The sequence below is a fragment of the Chiloscyllium punctatum genome, chromosome 44, assembly GCF_047496795.1.
Source record: "Chiloscyllium punctatum isolate Juve2018m chromosome 44, sChiPun1.3, whole genome shotgun sequence".
In the NCBI taxonomy this organism is placed as follows: domain Eukaryota; kingdom Metazoa; phylum Chordata; class Chondrichthyes; order Orectolobiformes; family Hemiscylliidae; genus Chiloscyllium; species Chiloscyllium punctatum.
In genome coordinates, this window is record NC_092782.1 from 2,454,195 (window position 1) to 2,481,653 (window position 27,459).

Genomic DNA, 27,459 nt, shown 5'->3' on the forward strand with positions numbered 1-27,459 from the left:
GCAAGGTTATGCATAAAATAAACCACCAGAAGGTTTGTGAATGTTTTTTTTAAGAGGGAGTGAAGGGTGCTCACATCCAAGTCCTTATAGGCAATCCTCTTTTATTATTGAAGTCAGTATGAGAAACAGGGAGCAAAAGAAACTCCAAGCATCATTGTATTATATTGTGCCCTTCAGATGCTAACCTAAGACTGACGCCTATGGTATAAAGAGACAAAGAGTGTTTTGTTGTTACATCACACTTGAGATGGTAAAACTGACAGTGAATGTTGTATTGATCATGGAGACTGCTGGATAAAAGGTGAAGGTAAAGAGATCCCCATCATGGTTTGGGGAAGGAAAACAAAGGGGTGAAAACAGGAGTGCGGCAAATAGAAGAGATGGATCCTACTAACTGCAGTGAAGGAAAACCGTCACTGGAGAAAAAGAGAAGGCATTTCAAAAATGTGGGAGAAGATAGTGACATTGTTAGTCCAGTTGTAAAGCAGATGGTGAAACTGGACGAATGGGATAGAGCCCTCCCTGGAAACAGATTGTGAGTGCAGTCAAGATAAATGTTAATGCACTTATAATGGATATCAGTCAATGGGCTAAGGCCAATAAATGGAGGCAGAGAATTTGAAGAAATAAGTGAAGTGTTGGAAATAGACCATGCAACGATGAGGGAAGAGTGGAAACTGGAATAAAAGCTGATGACATTTTCTACTTGGCAAGCGCAGGAAGTGATGCAGAAAGGAGGTTAGGAAGTAAGACAAGAACTAGATTACATTACAGTGAGGAAACAGGCCCTTCGGCCCACCAAGTCCACATTGACCCGCCGAAGCACAACCCACCCATACCCCTACATTTACCCCTTACCTAACACTACGGGCAATTTAGCATGGCCAATTCACCTGACCTGCACATCTTTGGACTGTGGGAGGAAACCGGAGCAAACCCACGCAGACACTGGGAGAACGTGCAAACTCCACAAAGTCAGTCGCTTGAGGCAGGAATTGAACCCAGGTCTCTGGCGCAGTGAGGCAGCAGTGCTAACCACTGTGCCACCGTGCCGCCCTCTATATATTGCTTGAAAAGACTGGCAACACTAGGACACTGCTGGTGCGCATCACACCACTTTTTATTTAAGATTAAAGAGGTGAGTGAAATAAAATTTCTTAGTGTGAGAACAGGTTCATACAGCAAAGGAAGGCCATGGTGGATAGGGATCTGTTGGAATTCTATTTAAAGTAGCAGAGAAAACCCTCTGAAAGTCACAGCAGGGATGAACATGTAGAGAACATGTAAGCCAATAATAAAGTGACTGACCCAGATGGAAATCCCAGCCATGCACTCTGATCCTGCATGGACCAGCTGGTGGGAGTATTTACGAACATCTTTAATGTCTCCTTACTACAATCTGAAGTCCCCACCTGCTTCAAAAAGACCACCATCATCCCAGTGCCAAAGAAAATTGTGCAGCATACCTCAATGACTACCGCCCAGTGGTTATGACCTCCATCATTATGAAGTGAACATAGAACATAGAACATAGAACAATACAGCACAGAACAGGCCCTTCGGCCCACGATGTTGTGCCGAACTTCTATCCTAGATTAAGCACCCATCCATGTACCTATCCAAATGCCGCTTAAAGGTCGCCAATGAATCTGACTCTACCACTCCCACGGGCAGCGCATTCCATGCCCCCACCACTCTCTGGGTAAAGAACCCACCCCTGACATCTCCCCTATACCTTCCACCCTTCACCTTAAATTTATGTCCCCTTGTAACACTCTGTTATACCCGGGGAAAAAGTTTCTGACTGTCTATCTATTCCTCTGATCATCTTATAAACCTCTATCAAGTCACCCCTCATCCTTCGCCGTTCCAACGAGAAAAGGCCGAGAACTCTCAACCTATCCTCGTACGACCTACTCTCCATTCCAGGCAACATCCTGGTAAATCTTCTCTGCACCTTCTCCAAAGCTTCCACATCTTTCCTAAAGTGAGGCGACCAGAACTGCACACAGTACTCCAACTGTGGCCTAACCAAAGTCCTGTACAGCTGCAACATCACTTCACGACTCTTGAATTCAATCCCTCTGCTAATGAACGATAACACTCCATAGGCCTTCTTACAAACTCTATCCACCTGAGTGGCAACTTTCAAAGATCTATGAACAGAGACCCCAAGATCCCTCTGTTCCTCCACCTGACCAAGAACCCTACCATTAACCCTGTATTCCGCATTCTTATTTGTTCTTCCAAAATGGACAACCTCACACTTGGCAGGGTTGAACTCCATCTGCCACTCCTCAGCCCAGCTCTGCATCATATCTAAGTCCCTCTGCAGCCGACAACAGCCCTCCTCACTGTCCACAACTCCACCTATCTTTGTATCATCTGCAAATTTACTGACCCACCCTTCGACTCCCTCATCTAAGTCATTAATAAAAATTACAAACAGCAGAGGACCCAGAACTGATCCCTGCGGAACTCCACTTGTAACTGGACTCCATGCTGAATATTTACCATCTACCACCACTCTCTGACTTCGACCGGTTAGCCAGTTTTCTATCCAATTGGCCAAATTTCCCTCTATCCCATGCCTCCTGACTTTCCGCATAAACCTACAATGGGGAACCTTATCAAATGCCTTACTAAAATCCATGTACACTACATCCACTGCTCTACCCTCATCCACATGCTTGGTCACCTCCTCGAAGAATTCAATAAGACTTGTAAGGCAAGACCTACCCTTCACAAATCGGTGCTGGCTGTCCCTAATCAAGCAGTGTCTTTCCAGATACTCGTAAATCCTATCCCTCAGTACCCTTTCCATTACTTTGCCTACCACAGAAGTAAGACTAACTGGCCTGTAATTCCCGGGGTTATCCCTATTCCCTTTTTTGAACAGGGGCACAACATTCGCTACTCTCCAGTCCCCTGGTACCACCCCAGTTGCCAGTGAAGACGAGAAGATCATTGCCAACGGTACTGCAATTTCCTCTCTTGCTTCCCACATAATTCTAGGATATATCCCGTCAGGCCCGGGGGACTTGTCTATCCTCAAGTTGTTCAAAATGTCCAACACATCTTCCTTCCTAACAGGTATCTCTTCTAGCTTATCAGTCCGTTTCACACTCTCCTCTTCAACAATACGGTCCCTCTCGTTCGTAAATACTGAAGAGAAGTACTTGTTCAAGACCTCTCCTATCTCTTCCGACTCAATACACAGTCTCCCACCACTGTCCTTGATCGGACCTACCCTCGTTCTCGTCATTCTCAGGTTTCTCACATACGCATAGAATGCCTTGGGGTTATCCTTGATCCTATCCGCCAGGGATTTTTCATGCCCTCTCTTAGCTCTCCTAATCCCTTTCTTCAGGTCCCGTCTGGCTATCCTGTATCCCTCCACTGCTCTGTCTGAACCTTGTTTCCTCAACCTTATGTAAGCCTCCTTCTTCCTCTTTACTAGACATTCAACCTCCCTCGTCAACCAAGGCTCCCTCACACGACCATTTCTTTCCTGCCTGATCGGTACATACATATCAAGGACACGTCGTATCTGCTCCTTGAAAAAGTTCCACATTTCCACCACATCCTTCCCTGACAGCCTATGCTCCCAACGTATGCTCCTCAAATCCTGTCTTACAGCATCGTAATTTCCCTTCCCCCAATTGTAAAAACTTCCTTGTTGTGTGCACCTATCTCTCTCCATAACCAAGGTGAAAGTCACAGAATTGTGGTCACCATCACCAAAATGTTCACCCACTAACAAGCCCACCACTTGTCCCGGTTCATTACCGAGTACCAAATCCAATATGGCCTCCCCTCTGGTTGGACACTCTACATACTGCGTTAGAAAAGCTTCCTGGACACACTGCACAAACACCGCCCCATCCAATCTACTTGATCTAAAGAGCTTCCAATCAATATTTGGGAAGTTGAAGTCGCCCATGACTACGACCCTGTGGCTTCTGCACCTTTCCAAAATCTGTTTCCCAATCTGTTTCTCCACATCTCTGCTGCTATTGGGGGGCCTATAATAAACACCCAACAAGGTGACTGCACCTTTCCTATTTCTGACTTCAGCCCATACTACCTCCAGAGGCAGATCCCCCTCAAACTTCCTTTCTGCAGCCGTTATACCATTTCTAATTAGCAATGCCACCCCCCCTCCTTTTTTACCACCCTGCTTCGAGAGGTTGGTCATAACTCACATCCAGCCTCCCTGACTGCCTTGATCCTTTACAAGTTATCTACCAGTGCAACAGATCCATAGCTGACGCCATCTCCCTGACCCTACACTCATCCTTGGAACATCTGGACAACAAGGACACCTACACCAGGCTCCTACTTATTGACTGCAGCTCCACTTTCAACATCACAATTTCAAACAAATACATCTCCAAACTCTGGGACCTAGGTATCTGCACCCCTCTCTGTAACTGGATTCTAAACTTCCGATGCATAGACAACAGTCGATAAGGATACATGACAACACCTCCTCCATGATAATCCTCAACCTCAGTGCCTCACAAGGCAGTGTAATCAGCCCCTACTAAACTCCTTATACACTCTCAACTGTGTGGCAAACTTCCATACCACTTCATTTATGCCTTTGCTGACAACACCACCATTGTAAGTTGATGGCATTAGGTAAAGACAACAACCTCTTCATCAAGGTCAGCAAAATGATGGAGTTGGTCAATGACTTCAGGAAGCGGAGTGGAGGACTCCTGTCTGCATCAATAGTGCTGAGGTGGAGGTGCTCGAAAGTTCCTGGGAGTGATGACCGCCAACAATCCGCCAACCACCCACTTTGACACTACAGTCAAGAAAGTACAACTATGCTTCTACTTCGTCAGGAGGTTAAGGAAATTTGCCATGCTCATAAACACTCTTACAAATCTTTATAGTTGCACTATTGAAGGCATCCTGCCTGGATGCAAACATGCGTGGGTGGCAGCTGCTCTTCCCAAGACCGCAAGAAAGGTCAGAGAGTTGTGAACACAGCCCAGTCCATCATGCAAGCAAGTGTATCCATCCATTGACTTCATCTATTCTTGGGAAGGCAACCAACTTTATCAAAGACTCCTCCCACCCTAGTTACACTCTTTTCCACCCTCTTCCATCAGGCAGAAGATATAAGTAGTTATACACATGTTAAAACAGGTTCAAGAACAACTTCGTCCCTGCTGTTATCAAACGTTTGTACGGACCTCTCAAATGTTAATGTTGATCTCTCTCTGGACCTTCTCAGCAGCTGTAACACTGTATCCTGCACTCTGTTCTGTTACCCTGATGCACTTGTACAGTACGATCTGCCTGTAGAGCCCGTAAGACATAATTTTTCACTGTTCCTTAGTACACCTGACAGCAATAAATCAAATCCAATCAATTCAAAAAACAAGCTCGAGCCAAGGAACTAGATCTGTTAAAGTGGCAGAAAGTGTTGAAAGATTCCTGTAGCAGTTGAGAAGACACCGAACAAGTGAAGATAAAGTCGAGTCCAGTTGATTAAAAAGTCATTTCCATGAGGCAAGAATAGACCAAAACAATGACTTCACCTCACATGGACCTTGGGAATGAAGTCGAACAGGCTGTGAGCATTTGCAGGCAGTGGAGGAATGAGGTCCAAAAAACAAGAGATCATTGATAGACTATGGATACAATGGATTGATGTTTAGAGCTGAGGTTCCGTGGCAAGTAGGAAGGGGTTTCAAAGAAGGAGATTTCAACTTCTGTTAGCAAATTAACAACTGTCAACAACTAGAGTTGAATTCACCAAACAGCACTTCTGCTGTTATAAATCAGTCAGATAAAAGAAGACTCCAAGTTCTGAGGTTCAGAGGCTGCGAAATAAGATGATGTTAGAAGCAAGGTACTAGCATGGATAGAGGATTGCCTAAGTGGCAGATAGCAGAGATAAAATGGGTCTGTTTGAAGATGGCAACTAGTGACTAATGGATTTCCACAGGGGTCTGTGTTGGAACCACAACTATTCACATTCTGTATTAACAATCTTGACGAACGTACTGAGGACATTGTTGCTCGGTTTGCAGATGACACAAAGAGGTAGAGGGACAGGTAGTATTGAGGTGCTGGGGAGGCTGAAGAAGGAGAGTGGGCAAAGAAGGGGTAGATAGAATACAACATGGGAAAATATAAGGTTATGAACTTTGGTAGGAAAAATAGAGGCATAGACTATTTTCTAAATAGGGAAAGACTTTGGAAATCTGAAAGCCAAAGGGACTGAAGAGTGCAAGTTAAGGTTAATGTGTGGGTTAAGAGGGCAGTACAAAGAGTCAATTTGAACATCCTCTAACACAGAAGATTCTAATCAGCCTACTCTTTCCTCACCTAGACATTCCGCCCAGCTGCAATGTTGGTTGAGAGATCCTCAGATTTTGGTCAAACATGGAGAGTGTTGCGATATTTTGCCTATGATTGTGCATCCACCTTCCCGAATATTCCCCATGGACCTGGACAGAAAGTGGATGATGTAATCTGTGATTCAAAGTATTCTGACCTTGAACCTTCAACAGGTGGAGAGGTATGTTGTCAAAATTAATTTCTTTACTACATTTTCAGTATGAATATTAGCACGCATAAGAGTGGATACCATCTTAGCATTCCATTGAATAGCTGTCAATCTGTCCACCAGCCAGAAAGCTGGGAGCAGCTCCACCTTGGTCATTTCTGGAAGCCTCATCTCAATTGCCTGGCAGTCACATCATTAACTGCCTGTAGTTGAGGCTGCCATCACTTTAAGAGCATAGAACCTGTGTTTAAGAGCTGCCAGTCAATCAGAGGGAAGGCAGCTCTTCAATCTCAGTAGCCCAGCTGGGAGTGCTGGCCACTGAGGGTACTGCCAACAACCCAGAGCTGTTGCAATGCTGTAAGCATGGAGAGCAGGGCATGTGCTATGTCATTAGTGAGAAAAGGGAAGCATTTTGAAGGTGTGGTGTAGTCTTCCATGGGTCACAGGGTGCTGTATCCTTGGTGCCTCCATCAACTCTTGCAGTCTATAAGCAGACCACCAGCTTTTATTGATCAGCCTGTCCATGTGACATAAGGTATTTTGGAAATAGTAACATCCCAGAAATGGAACGTGGCACTTAAATGGCTATTCAGTGGCTATCTGGTCTCTGGGCCAACTTTCCCTGTTCAGATCGTTAACTGATTAGTGGGAGAGTTAGAAAGGCAATAAACATTCCAAACCCCCTCTTTCACTCTTCATTCTATAGCCAATCCCAACCATATTTTATTTCTCAAAATCAGATTATAATCTACGCTTTGTCTAAACTAATGATTTAACAAAGTCTCTTCTATGGATCACAAAGTAATCAGCACCTCTTAATAACCTACAGACTTGTGACACTCAAACAATCGTCTTGAAAGTAATTAGCTATACCGGTGAATTGGACCTACATGAATGTGGTACAGTCCTTCAGTGCGTCACAGCCCTGACCATGAAAATTTGATGCAGATATTTGATTATTGATCTTTTTAAAAATATTTAATGTTACAGTTTAAAGTAATGGAATAGCTTGCTGGTTTAATAAAATTCTATTTAAAATATTTGTGTAGGTTGTTCTAAAAGCATTGGACCCACACTTCCAAATCAATGATCCATACAGCCACGAGATACGAGGTATGTACATTTATAGTAAGTATGTAAACAGCCAACTGTTGCAGAAGTTGGAGTGTAGGAGTCTGAACCCCTGCAAGCCTACAATCTTCAAATTCTGACCTCTTCTGTTGTACTTATTAACTGAGTTCAGGTGCTTTAAGATGGAGCAGGTTTTGAATCTTGACAGGCACGGGATATTTAGGAATGGCAGGAAACTAGGAAAAGGTAGAGGAATATTGCAAAAATACCAGGCAGTATGTCAATTTCAAGGCATCGATCCCAGACCTAACAACAAGGAGCAGAGTGAAAGAAAAGCACAAGAGAAATCCTGGAATTCCGAGTCATTAAGACTTTTAGAAAGTTGTTTAAAGGGTTTGCGATGATATATTTAAAGCATGCAGGTGTTGAATGGGGTTGGCATCTCCCTGATATCACCAGAACAGAACAGGAGAGTTGAGCATTTTCAGCTGGCAATAGGGGTGGGGGTTAGCAAACAGATTGTGCCCCCCTGGCCCATGATGAGAGTAGCACATTCCACAGCAAGGACATAATTCTGGGATTGGGGAGGGGGGAGCGGTTACAGAGAAGAGAGAGGGGAAGGGCAACAACAAAGGTTAAACCTTTAACACAAAATCGACTGGCTAATACAGAACTACCTGGAGATGACTGTGAAACAATGTCCCAGGAAAGTGCAACCTTCCAGTCAGGTGATCACAGATATCTGTGTCCTAACAATGTCTTTACAAAAGAAATGAACTTTGTAGTGAATGAAACCTTTGAAGAGCAGGTGTGCATGCTGGAATGGATAGAGATAGAGGAAGCTGATGTGCTGAAAATTTTGTCAAACATTAAGATTGACAAGTCGCCAGGCCCGGACCAGATTTGTCCTCGGCTGCGTTAGAGGATGTTCAAATTGAGAAATGCAATTGCTTCGCCACTTGCGAAGATCTTTGCATCCTCGCTCTCCACCGGAGTCGTACCTGAGGACTGGAGAGAGGCAGATGTAATTCCTCTCTTCAAGAAAGGAAATAGGGAAATCCCCGGAAATTACAGACCAGTAAGTCTCACGTCTGTCGTCTGCAAGGTGTTAGAAAGGATTCTGAGGGATAGGATTTATGACCATCTGGAAGAGCATGGCTTGATTAAATGCAGTCAACACGGCTTTGTGAGGGGGCAGGTCATGCCTCACAAACCTTATCAAGTTCTTTGAGGATATGACTAGAAAGGTTGATGAGGGTCGAGCTGTGGATGTGGTGTATATGGACTTCAGCAAGGCATTTGATAAGGTTCCCCATGGTAGGCTCATTCAGAAGGTCAGGAGGAATGGGATACAGGGGAGCTTAGCTGTCTGGATACAGAATTGGCTGGCCAACCGAAGACCGCGAGTGGTAGAAGGAAAATATTCTGTCTGGAAGTCTGGTGAGTGGTGTTCCACAGGGCTCTGTTCTGGGGCCTCTACTGTTTGTAATTTTTATTAATGACTTGGATGAGGGGATTGAAGGATGGGTCAGCAAGTTTGCAGACGACACAAAGGTTGGAGGTGTCGTTGACATTATAGAGGGCTGTTGTAGGCTGCAGCGGGACATTGACAGCATGCAGAGATGGGCTAAGAGGTGGCAGATGGAGTTCAACCTGGATAAATGCGAGGTGATGCATTTTGGAAGGTCAAATTTGAAAGCTGAGTATAGGATTAAGAATAGGATTCTTGGCAGTGTGGAGGAACAGAGGGCTCTTGGTGTGCAGGTACATAGATCCCTTAAAATGGCCACCCCAAGTGGACAGAGTTGTTAAGAAAGCATATGGTGTTTTGGCTTTCATTAACAGGGGATTGAGTTTAAGAGTCGTGAGATCTTGTTACAGCTCTATAAAACTTTGGTTAGACCGCACTTGGAATACTGCATCCAGTTCTGGTCGCCCTATTATAGGAAAGATGTGGATGTTTTGGAGAGGGTTCAGAGGAGGTTTACCAGGATGCTGCCTGGACTGGAGGGCTTATCTTATGAAGAGAGGTTGACTGAACTCGGACATTTTTCATTGGAGAAAAGGAGGAGGAGAGGGGACCTAATTGAGGTATATAAGAGGCATAGATAGAGTCGATAGCCAGAGACTATTTCCCAGGGCAGAAATGACTAACACAAGGGGTCATAGCTTTAAGCTGGTTGGAGGAAAGTATAGAGAGGATGTCAGAGGCGGGTTCTTTACAAAGAGAGTTGTGAGAGCATGGAATGCGTTGCTAGCAGCAGTTGTGGAAGCAAGGTCATTGGGGACATTTAAGAGACTACTGGACATGCATATGGTCACAGAAATTTGAGGATGCATACATGAGGATCAGTGGTCAGCACAACATCGTGGGCTGAAGGGCCTGTTCTGTTCTGTACTGTTCTATGTTCTATGTTCTATGTTCTAACAATGCAACCTTTCAGCTTGCAGCACGAAACTATCAGAGTCTCTGTGCTATTCAGCTTCTTCATTTCTGGTTCTTTTCAAGGACCTGCTGTGGATCTTAGCAAGATCTCAAAAGTAACTCCACACCACTGCATCCTGCTGTTTACTGATGTCCACTTTGTCAGAGCTGGACAGCACATCCATTTAACAGGGAATAGGGCCTTGCAGTGGGCACTGGGTTTTGCTGCCATCAGGTGAAGGATAGCATGTGTTATACCCGGACGGTCTTCAAGGCACTGACTGACCTCTCATTAGAAAGAATGCTTACCACACTCTCAATGTCCAACCTGTCTGTAACTGAACTACCTCTATGGCTGTGTTCATTTTCCTAGAGCTTCCACATCTCTTTCATCCTCTACCAATCCACAGAACCTCAGATGTTTACACCAAGCCCCTAACTGTATGCATGAACTTTAGGTGAAAAGGGGTATCCCTTGAAGAGATGGTGACTCAGCCACTTACAGGTGCCCGAGAAAGAGGTCCAAAGTGATAGAACCACTGCCACCCAGACCAAATGACTACCATTGAGCACACCACTGAGCTCTAAAGATCCATTTGCAGTATCTGGTGGTACCTTCCATTACCATCCTGCAAGGGCATTGGTCATTGTGCTGTTCTGATACACTTCCCACAGTGTGGCCCTCCGGAGAGTTGTGGACCTTGGAGACAGTGAGGTCTTAGAAGGAGACAGTTCATGGGAGAAGAAGCAGAAGCAGGAATTGAGGATGGAATGATTCCAGGCACAGGGAAACAATGGTGAAAAGAAAGACATCCCAGCTGCATGACAAAGTGGTCTCTCTTGTAAGATGAAGAGATGCCCAGCACTGGTACCATGTTGCGTGATCAATCTTCACCAATGTTCACCATGTTGTATAAGTTAGATGGATTCTCGGTCATTGTAAGGTAGATTTGTTGCACCATCATACTTTTAGGTCTAGTTTGACAGATGAAAACTATTAGGTAATCTAATGAGAAAATTCTGTAGGAATAAACAAGATATGGGTTTACTGTATGAAAGCAATCAGCAGCAAGTTACATTGGGATCATAAACTCTGTTACTAATATTATGAGGGAGATGATTAATTGATAAATCTGTCCCCATTGTGAGCCTGAGTTGTTCCTGCCATCTAAACCCTTATGGCACCAATAATGGGGTAAAATCTGATGCACTCCTCAAAATTAACCCTTCCAGAACAAAAGACCTTACACAACTGCTTCCTCCTGCAACCCCTCTTGGATAAAGGACCGCCCAACTCTACCTTGTGGCATCCAGCATATGATCTAACTTGGTATCAGTGAGGGTGTGTCCTGCCATTGGTGCTAAGCTCCAATTCTGCTGTGGCATCTCACTTTCCTCTGGAGGCACAAATTGCAGATCCCTCCCTCAAGACAACCAAGAGCCTCAACATTTTCTACCATGGCATGTCGAAATGAATCTAAAACTTCATCTGGTCCATTCCTATCCTCATTGGCTATAACTGGACAGGAAATCTTCTCCAAATCAATTCAGGGCTAACCCTGTGAAAATCTGATCATTCATCAAAGATGGGTCTCTAACTCGAAGCACAAATTTGATTCTCCATGGTGAAAACTCAGTCCATAAATGAATCAAACAGAAAACCTTCAGGTGTAACTGGTGAATGAAGAAGATAGAAATGTTCAGGTGCACCTCCACATAGCTATGGGAATATTTCAACAGCAAACTTCACTGGTGACCCCGAGATTTTTCAGATTATGAAGAAGTTCCCTAATATATATCTGTTTCTGTGTTTTGAATACCCTCACATCTAGGGTCACATCTTGGATCCTACTTGCTTTCACAGGAAATAAAGAGTGTTGTATCAGCAAGATCTGAGGGAGAATTAACAGGGTTTCTCCTTCAGTTCCTTTTGCAAAGGTGTGGGGGTTTAAATTTCATTTATTTAATCAATGGGTAGAATTATTGCCCAAAACCCTTTTGGGAGATCCAGATTGTGATCCTTTCCCTAGATCCCCAGTCAATTTGTCCTCCAACCATTGATTGCACGTGGTCTTGCCATCACATGTTTCCAATTATTGAAGTAATCGGAGATGTAGGTACTCCTGTGGTTGAGAGTTCACTGATCTTGTTTGCAGCATGTGAGTGAACATTCGGTCCCCTCAGGATCACGTGGAGTCTCAAGGGTCTGGCCAGTTGTACCCTAACTTGAAATCATTCCACTGTCATGGTTACATAGGAACACACAAAAAGGGCTGGCAAGTCTCCATTCAAAAGTAGGAATATAGGAGCAGGAGGAGGCCTTTCAGCCCATTGAGTTCATAATTCTCTGAGTAAATAAAATCTCCTCATCTCCCTTACTTTTAAATTGTGCGCCTGTTTCTTAACTTCCCAACCAGGGCATTTTTTTTTAACCAGAAACAAAAAACCCAAAAGAACTGCAGATGCAGTAAATCAGAAACAAAAACAGAGGTTGCTGGAACAGCTCAGCAGGTCTGACGGCACCTGTGAAGAGAAATCATTGTTCATGCTTTGGGTCCGGTGACCCATCCTCAGACCCTTCTGAAGTAGGGTCACAGGTTCTGAAACATTAACAATGATTTCTCTTCACAGATGCTGCCAGACCTGCTGAGCTTTTCCAGTAACTCCTGTCTTTGTTTCACATTTGCTTATGTATTTACCCTATCTATCCCTTCCAGAATTTTGTAACTTCTTTGTGTCCTCTTCACAACTCAGTTTCCTACCTATCTTTGTGCCATCAGCAAATTTGGCAACCATCCCTTCCATCCCATCATCTAAGTGATTTATATAAATTGTGAACAGTTGAGGTCCCAGCGCTGATCTCTGAAGTGCACCACCTTTTTACACCCGTTTTCAGCTTCCTGTTAACTATCCAGTCTCCTATCCATGTCAATATGTTACATTTTACATCATGAGCTTAATTCACAAACCACAAATGGTTTTGACTCAAGTTCTGTTTCTTCCTCAAGTTCAATTGTTCTTAATGGTCAAACAATCCACGCAATCTCTTCACTGTTTGCAATATAGTCAATACTATTCCATCCTATCCATTAGTAAACAAAAGATGATACATGGTTGTTGTTAAGAGTTTCTAAGGGCTTTATTGGGGAATCAATTGATTGTGTAGTTCATAGGTTTTTGTGGTATGTGTAATTAATGCTAAATGATTCACTTACCAATGACAAGCTGCACATTGGGTGTAAAACTGATTTCAGCGCCAAATGGACAATAGTGATTTGGGCACCCATTTTAAAAATCCCCATTGTTTTGATTTCTATTGAAGCCAATGGAAGAACAATTGGATACTTAGTACAACAAACCATACTTCCAGTTTCAAGCCTTTATCCTGTATCTTCCACAGAGCTTATAACTTTTACCAATCTACGGATAAACTTCACACAGCTTCACACACTTGGAGATACACGTTTGCGGAGGAGACAGGCCAGAGCTAATGAAAAATATTATTACGCATTGTATGAGATGGTTGTTCGTGGGAGCTGCTTTTGCTATGGGCATGCCAGCCAGTGTATTCCTCTTGAAAATATAAGAGGTGATGTGTTTGACCAGCAAGGAATGGTAAGAATTTCACCAAAATTCAGTTACCCTATGATAAATTTCAAAAGCACACATAATGCAATTATTTTCAGAAAATTAAGTACAGACAGTGACCATAAAGATGAAAACGTGCCACTGGGGACATCTATGGTTGACCTTGATGGATTTTTCATGTTTATAGGTATATATTCTTGCCACCAGGGGCACCTGTATTTGGAAGTAACAAAGAACAGGGTCAGGATAACAGGCTCAAAATGGACTACATGAAAATGGCACAACATAGATAGAGGCCATTATCAGCATTGCATTAGTAGTGGCTCTTTGAAATAGCTATACAATGTAAGTCTCAAACCCTTATTGCTTCCTTCTGGCCCTGTAAATCTTTCTTTTTAACTATACATCCACTTTCCTTTTGTCGCCAAATATCTGTCCACACCCTTTCAAGCACTCTATTCCAGTGGTAACAATTTGCAATGTAAAAAAAAACTCCTTATTTGCCTGCTGGATATTTCTGTGAAATATCTTAATTATTATCTTGACTACCAGCCCTCCTGCTGGTTTCCTCCCTGTCTGATCTATCAAAAACCCGAAAGAATTCTGATAGCCTCAATGAAATCTTCCGTTAATGATTTTGCTATAAAGAACAGTCCCAGTTTCTCTCTGCATGGCTAAATCCATCATCCCTCACGCACGTTTCTTCAGTCCACCCTTTAAAATCTTGAGACTCTTTGTAAATTGCGATGCCCAAGCTTGGACGTAATCCTTTAGCTGCGGTCTAACCAATGAGTTACAAATAATCAATAAAATGAATATAACAGAACAAACATGTGCTGGAATACTTGTTAAATATCTTGTATCTTATGAATACATATTGTGTGTCAAAGTGCTAGCATATCCCTTCAATAACACATCATAATAGAAGAAAATCTACTGATAATCACATTGGGACTAACGCTTAACAAATCTCCGACAAAGATTGCGAACAAACTGAAGACCCAAATATCATGGACTAAGTGAAAGTTCTGTAGTGCTTTTAATGTAGAAAATGCTGTAAATTGCTTCACAGGATAAAAGAAAGTGGTGGGAAATACTCAGCAAAGGTTAACAAATTCAAGACAGTTGCAAGCTGTCTCGTGTTAGAAGGAGGAATGATGTTGGAGCACAGCATCAAGTAAGGGACTAGGAAGAGTAGGCCAATGATACAGAAGAATTGTAAATGCAAATTCTAAACTACTTCTGCTGGAGAAGGCGTTACTTCATTTCCTCTGGAGATTGATGTTAAAATAGAACTTCAAATTCACAAATAAAAGAGTTATAATTTATAGCTGTATATTAGCGAAAACCATTATTCAAATCAGTTTCAAATATAAATGTTTCCATAGGTTCACGGACGGTGTATCTGTCAGCACAATACAGATGGTGCAAACTGCGAAAGATGTAAGGACTTTTACAATGATTCACCATGGCAACCAGCGAGAGGATCAGAGAGAGACGAATGCAGAAGTAAGAACTGTTGCACTTATTAATAATCAATTTAACTTGCCTCATAACTCCCTAAAACACAGAATTGAAAACAGATTTGGATTCTGAAAAATGAAAGCTTACACAGTAACTATTTTCAAATATTCTAGCAGAAAAATATGCAGGACTAGAGTTTTCACTTTGGACACAATCAGTGATCAAGTGAAAACTGTGTAAGCTTTAATGAGTGGATTTGTGGGATCTTTTGTTCATGTTTTCACTTGAAATGACTTGCATATCACCAAACATATATCTTCCATGAATCAGTGCAATTCAGCAATGTTTTAGAATGTGATTTTGTTTTGAAAATTTTGCATTAAGTATATTGCTTGGTGTATTTAAGATCGGAAGAGCATTACCCATATTGCTGAAATTGGATCTAGCACAACATATAAGCAGTAGTTAATCAGTATTTAGTATGCCATTTGTAAGCAATTTGGTTTTCACGAACTGAAAAATATTTTAACAACGTTATTTAGAACAATTTAATAGTTTCATTAGATTTTCATTTTTTTTAAATTAGCAAGTTTTAATTTGTAACTTTAGTATTCTTGAAAGTGAAAACAAGTTTAAGTTTAAAAGAATTTTAAATGACTCAGAGGTGACAAGTTGAATCTTGCAGGTGCATGCATGAGACCCCAGAGCACTCTTCAAAGTATTACAGGGAATTCATGCTCTGACAAATTTAAACTACTTTGCTTTGTATTTTGCTTAAGAGTTTTGAATCAAGTATGTGTTTTAACATGGTTACCAAACACTGAAGATCACTTTTAATGTTCCCATATCAGCTTTCAATTTGTCCTTTTCCTTAGGTCAAACTATATACTTGTTCCTTTTTAGGGTGCAACTGCAATGGACATTCTGAAAAATGCCATTTTGACATGGCAGTATATTTGGCCAGCGGAGAAGTCAGTGGTGGGATTTGTGACGAGTGCCAACACAATACAATGGGTCAAAACTGTAACCAATGCAAGCCTTTCTTCTACCAGGATCCTGTGAGAATGATTTCTGATCCATATGCATGTGTCGGTAGGATTTGTTTCTTACTTTCTATCACAGTTTGGGATTAATTCTGACTATAAGTGAGGCATTGTAAAAACTAATGGTCAAAGTCAAAGTGACCACTACACAAATTAATTATGCAAAATGTAAAAACAGCAAGAACAATGTTTTAAAAGAATCTTCTATTTATTGTTGAGATTAAATGTGTTGTTTTAGCAGATTGTGTAATCTTGGTGCAATCTTCTCTTCAGATTGAGATATTAACTCAGCAAAAGTCTGTAAAATCATTTTTTAAAATGCAGACATAACAAGTAGCACTGTGGGAAGTTCACACAGTTCAATCTCTCTATGCCATGTGAAATCAAATGCCTTTACCTCTGTAAAAGACTTTTAGAAACAATATTGCTATGAATTGAATTCAGCATCTGAAAAACATAAAATCAGGTGCTAAAATACAGTATTTAATACAATAGAAAAGAAGGTTTAAGATAACTATGTTGAGAAATGATAAGATTTTCTCAGGATACAAATCCCGTGTTTCTATCTCTTCCAAAGGGAAGAAAACAGAGCAAAAAAGTTAATGCTAGTCTTTTTTAAGCTTTGCTTTCAACACTACTTTCAATTGTGAGAATTTTGACATCAAAAGTTTGTAAATTGATTTTAGCCAAAACAATCCTCCATAATGTAATGAACCTGAAATTAAGCTTTAATAAATTATAAATATTATCCAACCTCAACAGTTGAAAAGAATATGAATTTACCAGGCAATTTCAGGATAAACATGAATTCAGTTATTTTAATAACCTTAAAAGTTACTTGCTTAAAAAAACACAACTTAGAGTTCTTCTAATCAATTGAATTGAGAGCATCCTAAAGATTTTATGGAGACTGCCAATGTCCTTGTTCAATGATTATACATTTGAACCCATGAAGTCTAATGACATGATTTCCTTAATGTCCCTATACTTACACATTTTTAACTAAATATCTAGCAACCTGGACTTTTAGAGAAGATTTAATTGATTAGTATATGAGATAGTCTCTATTTTTAAGTCATGAAAATGCTAGAAAATAATTCAATATTCATCACATCTACAACACAACATGGCTTTGGAAGATGAAGCGTTGTGGATCACTTCAGTTTGCTTTCCAAAACTTGTGAATATTATTATTTTTTAAAGTTATTAAGTCCTTATTGGCAACATTGTGTTACTTCAGAGATTAGCCTGAAATAATGCTAGAAATAAGTCTTGTTTAAGTACCTAGAAATGCATCACATATGACATATTGCCTCTTCTCTGATTCATAGCCTGTAACTGTGATCCAGGAGGATCACTAAACAATGGGATGTGTGAAAGTCACACAGACCAAAGCCTTGGAACAGTCGCTGGACGCTGCATTTGTAAGAGAAATGTTGAAGGGACAAGATGTGACCAGTGCAAACCTGGCTACTTTGGACTAAGTGCTGTTAATCCTGAAGGATGTGAAGGTGTGTCTTAACTAAAAGAACAAGTTTTATCCTTCTATTACTTATTAGGATACTAGCATTTTCTTACTTTTGATATTTTCTATTCTTAATAATGTGCAATCCACATGTGGATATTTTAACATATTCTGTCAGCCATGACTCAAAAGTAGCACTCTCACCTCTGAATCAGAAAGTTATGGGTTGAGGGCATAGTCAAAGCAATTAAGCACACAATCTAGGCTTGCTCACCTGGTCAATTCTTAAGGAATCAGAGGTGTCATCTTGGAGATGAGATGTACCATGTACACTGGGCAGCATGGTGACTCAGTGGTTAGCACTGCTGCCTCATAGCACCAGGGACCCGGGTTCAATTCCACCCGTAGGTGATTGCCGGTGAAGAGATTGGACTTTATCCCCATGTTGGTGTGGGTTTGCTCCGGTTTCTTCCCACAGTCCAAAGATGTGCAGGTTCAATGGATTGGCCATGGTAAATTGCCTATAGTCTCCAGGACTGTGGGCTAGGCAGGTTTTCCATGGGAGATGCAGGATGATATAGTTAGGAAGGTGGGTCTGGGTGGGATGCTCTTCAGCGGGTCAGTGTGGACTACATGGGCCAAATGGCCTCCTTCCATGCTGTAGGCATTCTATGATGCTCTAGTCAACTCATGGATCTCATGATGTTATGTTGAAGAAAAGCATGGAAGTTTCCAATCAACCAACACCATGAAAACAGACTATCTGGTCATTGTCACATCACTGCCGTGGAAATGTGTTGTGCACAAATTGAATGCTCTGTGTCCTACATTACTGCACTAAATGCATTCAGAAGTAGTTAGTGGCCAGTAAAATGTTTTGTGGAAGTCCTGAAGTTATCAAACGTGATATATAAATACAATTCTTTATTTCTTTTTTGTGCTTGCATTGTTTTCCTTCCATTCTCCCATAGCTTTTGTCACTTACTGTCTTTGATCCCCAACTCAACCTCCATTTTCTGGCCACCAACCACATTCCTCTTGCTAGTCACTAGCCAGACTAGCCAGTTTGTAATGTCTTAGTCCTAATTGACCCTGTATGGAGTTTCAATCCTGTATCCTCTCCAAAATGAAGACTGATGATTTCCATCTCTGTAAATCTCCCATCTGTGTTGCTGCCTCAGCTCATTGCTTACTGAGGCTCTCACTATCCATTTATTACCTCTCAATTTCTTCTGATGCTGCAACTGCAAAATTAACCAAACCATTACGAACTTATCGAAACAGGAATGTTGAGTTCACAAAGTCCCCATGATAGAAGTGTGTTTAAACATAAACTGACAGAATAAGCAGGAATTATACACTGAATGGTAAGGTCTATGGGAGTGTTGCTGAACAAACAGACCTTGGAGTGCAGGTTCATAGCTCCCTGAAAGTGGAGTCGCAGGTAGATAGGATAGTGAAGAAGCAGTTTGTTATGCTTTCCTTTATTGGTCAGAGTATTGAGTACAGGAGTTGGGAGGTCATGTTGTGGCTGTACAGGATATTGGTTAGGCCACTGTTGGAATATTGCATGCAATTCTGGTCTCCTTCCTATCAGAAAGATGTTGTGAAACTTGAGGGTTCAGAAAAGATTTACAAGGATGTTGCCAGGGTTGGAGGATCTGAGCTACAGGGAGAGGTTGAACAGGCTGGGGCTGTTTTCCCTGGAGCGTTGGAGGCTGAGGAGTGACCTTATGGAGGTTTACAAAATTATGAGGGGCATGGATAGGATAAATAGACAAAGTCTTTTCCCTGGGGTCAGGGAGGCCAGAACTAGAGGGCATAGGTTTAGGGTGAGAGGGGAAAGATATAAAAGAGACCTAAGGGGCAACTTTTTCACGCAGAGGGTGGTACATGTATGGAATGAGCTGCCAGAGGATGTGTTGGAGGCTGGTACAATTGCAACATTTAAGAGGCATTTGGATGGGTATATGAGTAGGAAGGGTTTGGAGGGATATGGGCCGGGTGCTGGCAGGTGGGACTAGATTGGGTTGGGATATCTGGTCGGCATGGATGAGTTGGACCGAAGGGTCTGTTTCCATGCTGTACATCTCTCTGACTCTAATGAAAGTGTGTTAAGGAATACTGTACTAGTTGACACCAGAGAAGGGAATTTCAGTTTATGTGAATTAGCTGAGTTTTCCTGGCCCATAATGGCTGGCCTGGAGGAGGGGGTGAAAGCTAAAATTAGGGGAGCTGTGTTCAGGCTGCTTCCAATGCATTCTCACTGACAGGAGGTCTTTCCAGGAGAAATTGATCCATTTCAGATACTCACTGGCAGATGGCCAATACATAAATTTAAGGGGATTTTGCCAGCTGACTGGCATTTTGCAGCCAGGAATAACTGAGTGATGCCCGCTTCATGGGGAGTCACTGGCTATCTCTTTCTGACGGCCAAGTGCCTGTGTGCATGTGTGTGTGTGTCTATGTGAGTGTCTGTATGTGTGTGTGTGTGTCTGTGTGTGTGTCTGTGTGTGTGTGTGTGTGTGTATGTGTGTGTGTGTGTGTGTCTGTATATGTGTGTGTGTGTGTGTGTGTGTGTGTGTGTGTGTGTGTGTGTGTGTGTGTGTGGGGCGGGGTGGGGGGGGCGGTGTTGGGGGGGGAGACGGTGGCATCAGATTCAGAGGATCCATCACCCAAAGAGAGGGACACAATGAGGAAGAGCCACACTTGTAGCCCTAACTGAGGGATGACTGACTGATGGCTTTTTCTCTCTGCTTCTGCCTGCTTGACCCTTCTGATGTTTTAGTTGAAGTTCTTGCCTTGGAGAGCACTTCAAGTTTGAGGACCTTCATGTTCTGAGAGTGGCCTCTCAGTAGCTCTTCAAGTGATGTTCCAGCCCTGGGATTGGCTAAGTAGCTTGCACATTTCTCCAGCCCTCAGTGAGTATGAGAGCAAAATAACTCCATTGGTCAAGCTCCAGGACTGAGAGGCCAACTTAGCCCCATGTCAGTATCTCCATTTTTGCCCAGGGAAAGATCCTGCCCTTTAGATCTGATCTACATCACTCTCGAATTTGTGCTATCAAATAACAATTTTAATAGGGGTGAAATAACAATGTGCTGAAGATTCCCCTTGAAACATTCAATACACAGCACTGAAAATTTGATGGTCTGGAAATTAGTTGCTAAATGGATTCTAGAAAGAATCCTTTTGCCTGCACAACAAATTGTTCTGGAGGTCGCAATAAATTAAGAAAGCAAACTGCCTCTACTCTATGGCAACTCACCTGACTGAAAGAGCAGTGAGTGAACTGACCCTCACACCATTCTCCAGTGATAGGGCAGCACGGTGGCTCGGTGGTTAGCACTGCTGCTTCACAGCACCTGGGACTCGGCTTCAGTTTCAGCCTTGGATGACTATTTGTGTGGAGTTTGTATATTCTCCCTGTGTTTGCATGGGTTTCTGCTAGATGCTCTTATTTCCTCCCACAGATGTCCAGATTTCCTCCCACAGTCCAAAGATGTGCAGGTTAGGTGGATCGGCCATGCTAAATTGCCCAGAGTGCCCAGGGATGTGTAGATTAGCCATGGGAAATGCAAGGTTATGGGGATAGTATGGAGGCGATGGGTCTGGGTGAGATACTCTTTAAAGGGTCAGTGCAGATTTATGGGCCAAATGGCGTCCTTCCACACTGTTGGGATGATAGGCAGCAGTTGGTGGAGCTACTTGCAAATGATAAGTATAGCACTTGAGGTTTTCCTCCCTCTACATCAATTCAAAACTAAATTAAACATCCAATTCAGTGCTGGATGCTGGCTAGACCATCTCCACATCTAAAAAACCTCAGCAGAAGCGAGCTTGTTCCTGATTCAGTCAAACCAGACCAATTTCCACTGAAGGATCCCAAAAACAGTGTTTATAAAACATTTCGTTAACATATTTGCAAGTGACTGGGATGCACATAAAGTGGAATTTAACCTTAATCCTAACATTGCCCCCATTTTCAACATTTCTGGATGCATGACTTCAGTTCCTAAAATTGAGTCCCACTGCATCTGTTTTAACAGATGTAACATTGCTACCATTTAGCACATAAGAGTCTCCACATCTTTCCCATTTTGCAAGACGGTTTTTTTTCCCTGTCTTTGAGAAATCAGTGGCTCAGTCAGTTTGGTGTGTTATCTTGTGACTGCCTGTGGAAATTTCATTGCTCTGGATTTTCCGATGGCCAGCCAGTTGTTATTCCAGATAAGAGTTGCTTATGGGGACACTGCAGAATCCACACCGTAGCACACTCTGAAGGAAGTGCCCAGGAAATTGGATATCCCCCTGGACAATTCCTCCATGCCTGGAGACCTCTGAAAGTCTCCATTTTTATCAGATACATCAGAGAATTCCAAAGAAATTAAGTAAAATAGTTCCTCGGGGAAAAATAGATTAGGAAATACATGGTCTGACCCCCAAGTAATTATTAATCTGACCTTTCATTTACCTCACACATCCCCATTACACCTCCACCACTCCCCTTATATTTCCCATACCCTGATCAAACAGCCCGTTTCCAACTACTGGACAGGATCAGCTCAAACCCCTTCCCATTTGAGAGATCTGATCCCAGCTGTTTGCTGGAACTGACCTGGTTTCCCACCTGATGTAATTGTAACAAGGTGAGCCAACTCAACCTGACAGAATACAAGCTCCCTGATTGGGGCTGTTAATCTGACCCAATCAAGGAGCCCTGGCTGACAAATATAAAGGGGATTATCAGAGAAGCTGACACTTTGATGCCTGACTCTGAATGAGGCAATACTATAGTCAAGAACTGTTCTTGTGTTAATAAAGGGGCGGCATGGTGGCTTAGTGGTTAGCACTGCTGCCCTACAGCACCAGGGTCCCAGGTTCGATTCCAGCCTTGGGTGACTGTCTGTGTGGTGTTTGCACATTCTGCCCGTGACTGTGGGTTTCCTCCGGGTGCTCCGGTTTCCTCCCACAGTCCAAAGATGTGCAGGTCAGGTGAATTGACCATGCGAAATTGCCCATAGTCTCAGTGCATTTGTCAGAGGGAAATGGGTCTGGGTGGGTTGCTCTTCAGAGGGTCAGTGTGGACTGGTTGGGCTGAAGAGCCTGTTTCCACAAAGTAGGGAAAATAAGCTAAACTAGTGATGGGATACCGGCCTCTTTTGGAGTTATTTCACCACCGACCAAAACTGACCCAATCCCCTTACCCCCAACTGCTGCTGGATCTGAACAACGTGAGGTCTCCCAGTTCCCACACCTCCACCTCAATCTCCCTTAAATACTCCATCATTCACTTTTTCACCTTGGCCCTCTCTTACCCATCTGGCACCCTGCCCTCTTACCCACCTGACACTCCACTCTGACATTTCTTTGCTACCAAATGGAAGGACAGCTTCATATTTTTGAGGAAGACCTGAGTGGAAACTCCTTTCTGAAATGAAGGGTTGAAGGGGCAATCTGTGTAAGATTGCACTCCCCAGAAAACCCGGCCCATAACCTTTGATACAATCATCATTTTACCTACTGCCAAAATATTTTAAATTTCTTAACTGATACAATCTTTAATTAAATTATATCACTGACATCACCATGTGCAGTAATAGTCAAATGGGCACAAAAAGAAGACTATTCAGTGCAGTGAGTCCATTCTGGCTCTCTGATGAGCAATCCAGCCAGTCCCATTGGCCCTGCTCTATTCCGAGAGGCTTTCAAGTGACTTTCCTCAAGTGCCCTTCCAAACTCCTTTTGCAATAATTGTTCACTTCTGTTTCCAGCACTGTTGCATGCAAAACACTTTAGGCCATAAGTTTACAATCAAGAAAATAATAGGTCATTTTATTCTTACTTTAAAAGGAGACAATTAAACGTTCAATGTCTCACAAGATTTCCTTCGCTCCTTTTTGGAGTTAACAATGTGTGTAACTTGTTAACCAGTGGTTTGATTAACTGAATGAGATATAAATGTAGGTTTGCTAAATGAACCTTCTACTCAGTGAGCAAACCTACATTCAGAACCTCAAATCTTTTCAAAACTCGTGAATGAGACATATAAAATCTCTGTCATCCCACCACACAAAAACACCTATTCCACAGAATGAAGATAAGGCAATCTGACAAAGTGTTCAAGAGGAAGAACTGTGAGGTCATTAAAATGAGAGTCCATATTTCTTTTAAGTGGAAGATGCTGTGGGTGGAATCTCCCCTTGGCGAGGTTTTTGCCTGTTAGCAGGAGACACAATGAGAGACCAATGCTGCCTATTCTAAGAAAAACCCACTATATCTTTTCCAATAAGCAATTCCACAATTCTGGCAGGACCTCATCTGCATTTAGAGTGATGCCCAATCTGAAGTAGACAACTCCCATGCTGATCAGCAGCAAGAGAATGCAATTCCATAATCCCAAGACCTACCTTAGTGATGTATTGGGGAGGTATGCAGGGAGGGGGTTGTTGGGGGGGGGGGACGCAGGGGCATTGAAAGCAAGGACAGAGGGTGGCTGCCAGCCCAATATCAATGGCATCTGCATGAGTACATGAATAGGAAGGGTTTACAGGGATATGGACCAAATGCTGGAAAACAAACTATATTAATTTAGGATATCTAGCCAGCATGAATGAGTTTGACTAAAGGGTCTGTTTCCATTCTGTACGTCTTTATGACTCTGGCAATATGTTCCTTTGATCAAGACCACTCAGCCTGCCACCCACACCCTCACCAAACAGCTTACAAGCAGCCTGCACCCTTTCTTGCTCAGGGAATGCCACATGTTGGCAAGCCCACCTATTGCTGAGTTGTTTGGCTCAGGTCTTTAAGTGTTGCACAATTGGCCTCTTAAGGATCTCAGCTGGCAGCGGGCAGGAGGGAGGGTACCATTGGCCTTTCTAGCCAGAACCTAATTTCAACAGAGGTGGGAATGCAATAAGGAAGCAGAGTTTGGGTACAACATTACCCTGCCCCTCCTACATCTTCTCCCTCACCATCTCCACGGCCATAGGATTCTGGCCTAGAGGTGGAAAATCAATAACAGGTGTTCTCTATACACTAACCAAGAATATGTGGGAAGTAGCAAACTTGACACTCTGGATATGGAATCTCATAATCAAGTTTGGATTTGGCTTTATAAGGAGTTCAATGTCAGACCTGATTTTAACTTCCTTTTTCCAAATAGAGTAAAATTGTTGCGCTCAAAAATGGCGTTGGCACAGTTACCAAATTGGCATTTTGGTTGCCAACATGACAGACACCATTTAAGAAGGATGTTTGGAGTGCCAATCTGCTTCTAGTCTGAGCCCATTTCTAATAATTTTGAGGTACAAGTATGTGAAGTATGTGTTGCACCTTGCTCCAATGATTTGTAACAGGCATTGGACCATCCTCACAGAGATCATTGGAAACTGCTCTACAAATAAACAAAGAAACAATTCTGTTTCTTTCTCATGAGACATGCAATCAGTTTGTCCCAAACTTCCCTCCCAGCATTGCCCCCCTTTCCCCAGCCTGTGGGTAACTCATTGCAGAAAATACAGATGATTTTTCAATCCCTCAGACCAACAAGCTACAGTGAGGAGCCCATTTGATGCCCACAAAATGTAAGTACAATAGGAACAAATCTGAAGATGCAAAACGGCACTGGTCTCATGCTGACAAATACAGTGTACTTCTGTTATGAAAATTAACTCTAGTAAGAGGAAACTTACCTTTTCGAAAGTTGTTTCAGCGACAGAGGAGCAAGACATACACGTGATTAATGGTGAGGGTGAAGTCAAGAACATCAAGGATTAGTTGTAGACCTAATAAATGTCTATGTTGCTCCACTGGATTTTTGGTGCAAAATGTATTGTTATGTTTGACAAAACTAATCTGATTTTGAATGTATTTTTTAGAGTGTCGATGTGATTCACGTGGCAGTGTGTCAGCATATTCTGTGTGTGATGCTATCAGTGGGGAGTGCCATTGCCATCGATATGTCACTGGGAAAAACTGTGAACAGTGTCTGGTATGTTACATTACACCTTATTAAATATCACCTTATTAAATATCTTCAAACCATCATTAGTGCACGTGGGCAAGTTTATTAGCCTAAATGAACCTGAACCCCCACCAGCCCCAGAGATTGGAAACCATTCTCACAGGGACTGACCCATTTAAGTGATCAACTTGTGATAATGACCAGTGACTTCACCTGATTCAGCAACAAATTGCCACACAGTAGATTTTTCTTGGCTTTTCACAACCAAGGGCAATGTTTGTTGCCCATTGTTAACTGCCCTGGAAAAAGGTCAGGAAGGACTAAAGAGAAGTATGCCAACCTGTTCGGAAATGCTCCAACAAGTACTTGCTGTCACTTTTGGAAAAGTAGTCGTTCAATTGGAATGCTCTGTCTATCAACTCTGTTCATGGCATTTGAAAATTTTCCAAGGATCTGAATCGATCTCATTTCAATTCTCTGTCTTTCACTGAGCTCTCACAAAGGCATAATAGGTTAAATTCGAACAGGTGGTTAGGAACTCCCTGAGACACACTCTTTTGTTACAGGAGGGCAGAAAACATGTTTCATAGAGAGAGTACTTAGATCAGAGGGTGGGTGGGGCTCCCCGCCTTAAGTCTTCTCCGGAAGATAAGGTATTTCTTCTCAGTCTTGAATCCCAAGATTTTCAAGCTCTGTCAATTTAGGGAAAGATAGAACTAAAAAGATCAGTTTGAGTAGTCAGAGGAGAGAAATTTTGACATACAACTGGAACAAACTCAGCAATCTAAATTCATAGGGGTAAAAACAATGACTGCAGATGCTGGAAGCCAGATTCTGGATTAGTGGTGCTGGAAGAGCACAGCAGTTCAGGCAGCATCCTAGTAGCTTTGAAATCGATGTTTCGGGAAAAAGCCCTTCATCAGGAATAAAGCTTTATTCCTGATGAAGGGCGTTTGCCCGAAACGTCGATTTCAAAGCTACTTGGATGCTGCCTGAACTGCTGTGCTCTTCCAGCACCACTAATCCAGAATCTAACTTCATAGTCCAGGAATGAATGAAGAAAGAAATGTCATGATTTGATCTTTGGCTTTGGCTGAGTGCCACTGATTTGAACAAAAATGCTGTATGATAGGATGAGGCAGGTTTGAGGAATCTACAAACAAAAACAGAAATTGCTGAAGAAACCCAGCAGGAGTGGCAGCATCTGTGAAAGGAAAACAGAGTTAAAATTTTGAGTCCAGTGACCTTTGTGAACTCAAAACACAGGCCCTGAATTTCACCAGCAACTTCTGTCTTTGTTTGCATCCACAGTTGTTCATTTTATTTGAGGACTCTGTAATTGGTTTCAGCAGGTCTGGACTAATGAAATTAAAAAAAGGAAATGGTGTAAGTTCCAGCTCCTGCTCAGATTGTGGATGTCAGATAAGTGCAGTATCAGGCTCGGTTATGACATCCTGTGTGATGAAATGACTGTCCCCATACAAATGAAGGCCCAGACCGAAGGTAGTCATTGGATTGTTTTATTTAAATTACCTTGTGATATTGCTCCTAACCGTATTACTTTATCTTGTTATAGCCAAGCTACTGGGGTCTTGGAAACATTAACTACGGTTGTTCCCCTTGTGACTGTGACATTGGAGGGGCTTATGATAATTTGTAAGTATAATTGTTAGTGATGTCACTGGCCTTAAGGGTACAGACCACCTTAAAAATACAACATTACTTTCACAGCAGAATGGTTGTATGCATATTGTAGAGTGTGGTACTCGCATCATTGTAAACCAATTCAGTATTGTGTTTATCATGTGCTATTTCATAGGAAATCTGTCAGTGTGAAAAAGCATTTAACCCTATGAAGGCTGATTATTGATAGTCTCCTGATAATCAGTGAAAATATACATAGAG

The 27,459-nt window shown here is 42.4% G+C and overlaps 1 protein-coding gene across 1 annotated transcript in view; it reads left to right on the plus strand.

The window, feature by feature from the left end:
* Nucleotides 1–27,459, plus strand: part of LOC140466667 (laminin subunit beta-4-like) — a 130,036-nt gene that overhangs the window by 23,013 nt on the left and 79,564 nt on the right. The window contains exons 6-13 of the mRNA XM_072562107.1: nt 6,353–6,541; nt 7,579–7,642; nt 13,426–13,640; nt 15,002–15,122; nt 15,981–16,169; nt 17,452–17,631; nt 25,469–25,581; nt 27,131–27,210. Of these exons, the coding sequence (XP_072418208.1) occupies nt 6,353–6,541; nt 7,579–7,642; nt 13,426–13,640; nt 15,002–15,122; nt 15,981–16,169; nt 17,452–17,631; nt 25,469–25,581; nt 27,131–27,210 (1,151 nt within the window). The remainder of the gene's footprint in view (nt 1–6,352; nt 6,542–7,578; nt 7,643–13,425; nt 13,641–15,001; nt 15,123–15,980; nt 16,170–17,451; nt 17,632–25,468; nt 25,582–27,130; nt 27,211–27,459) is intronic.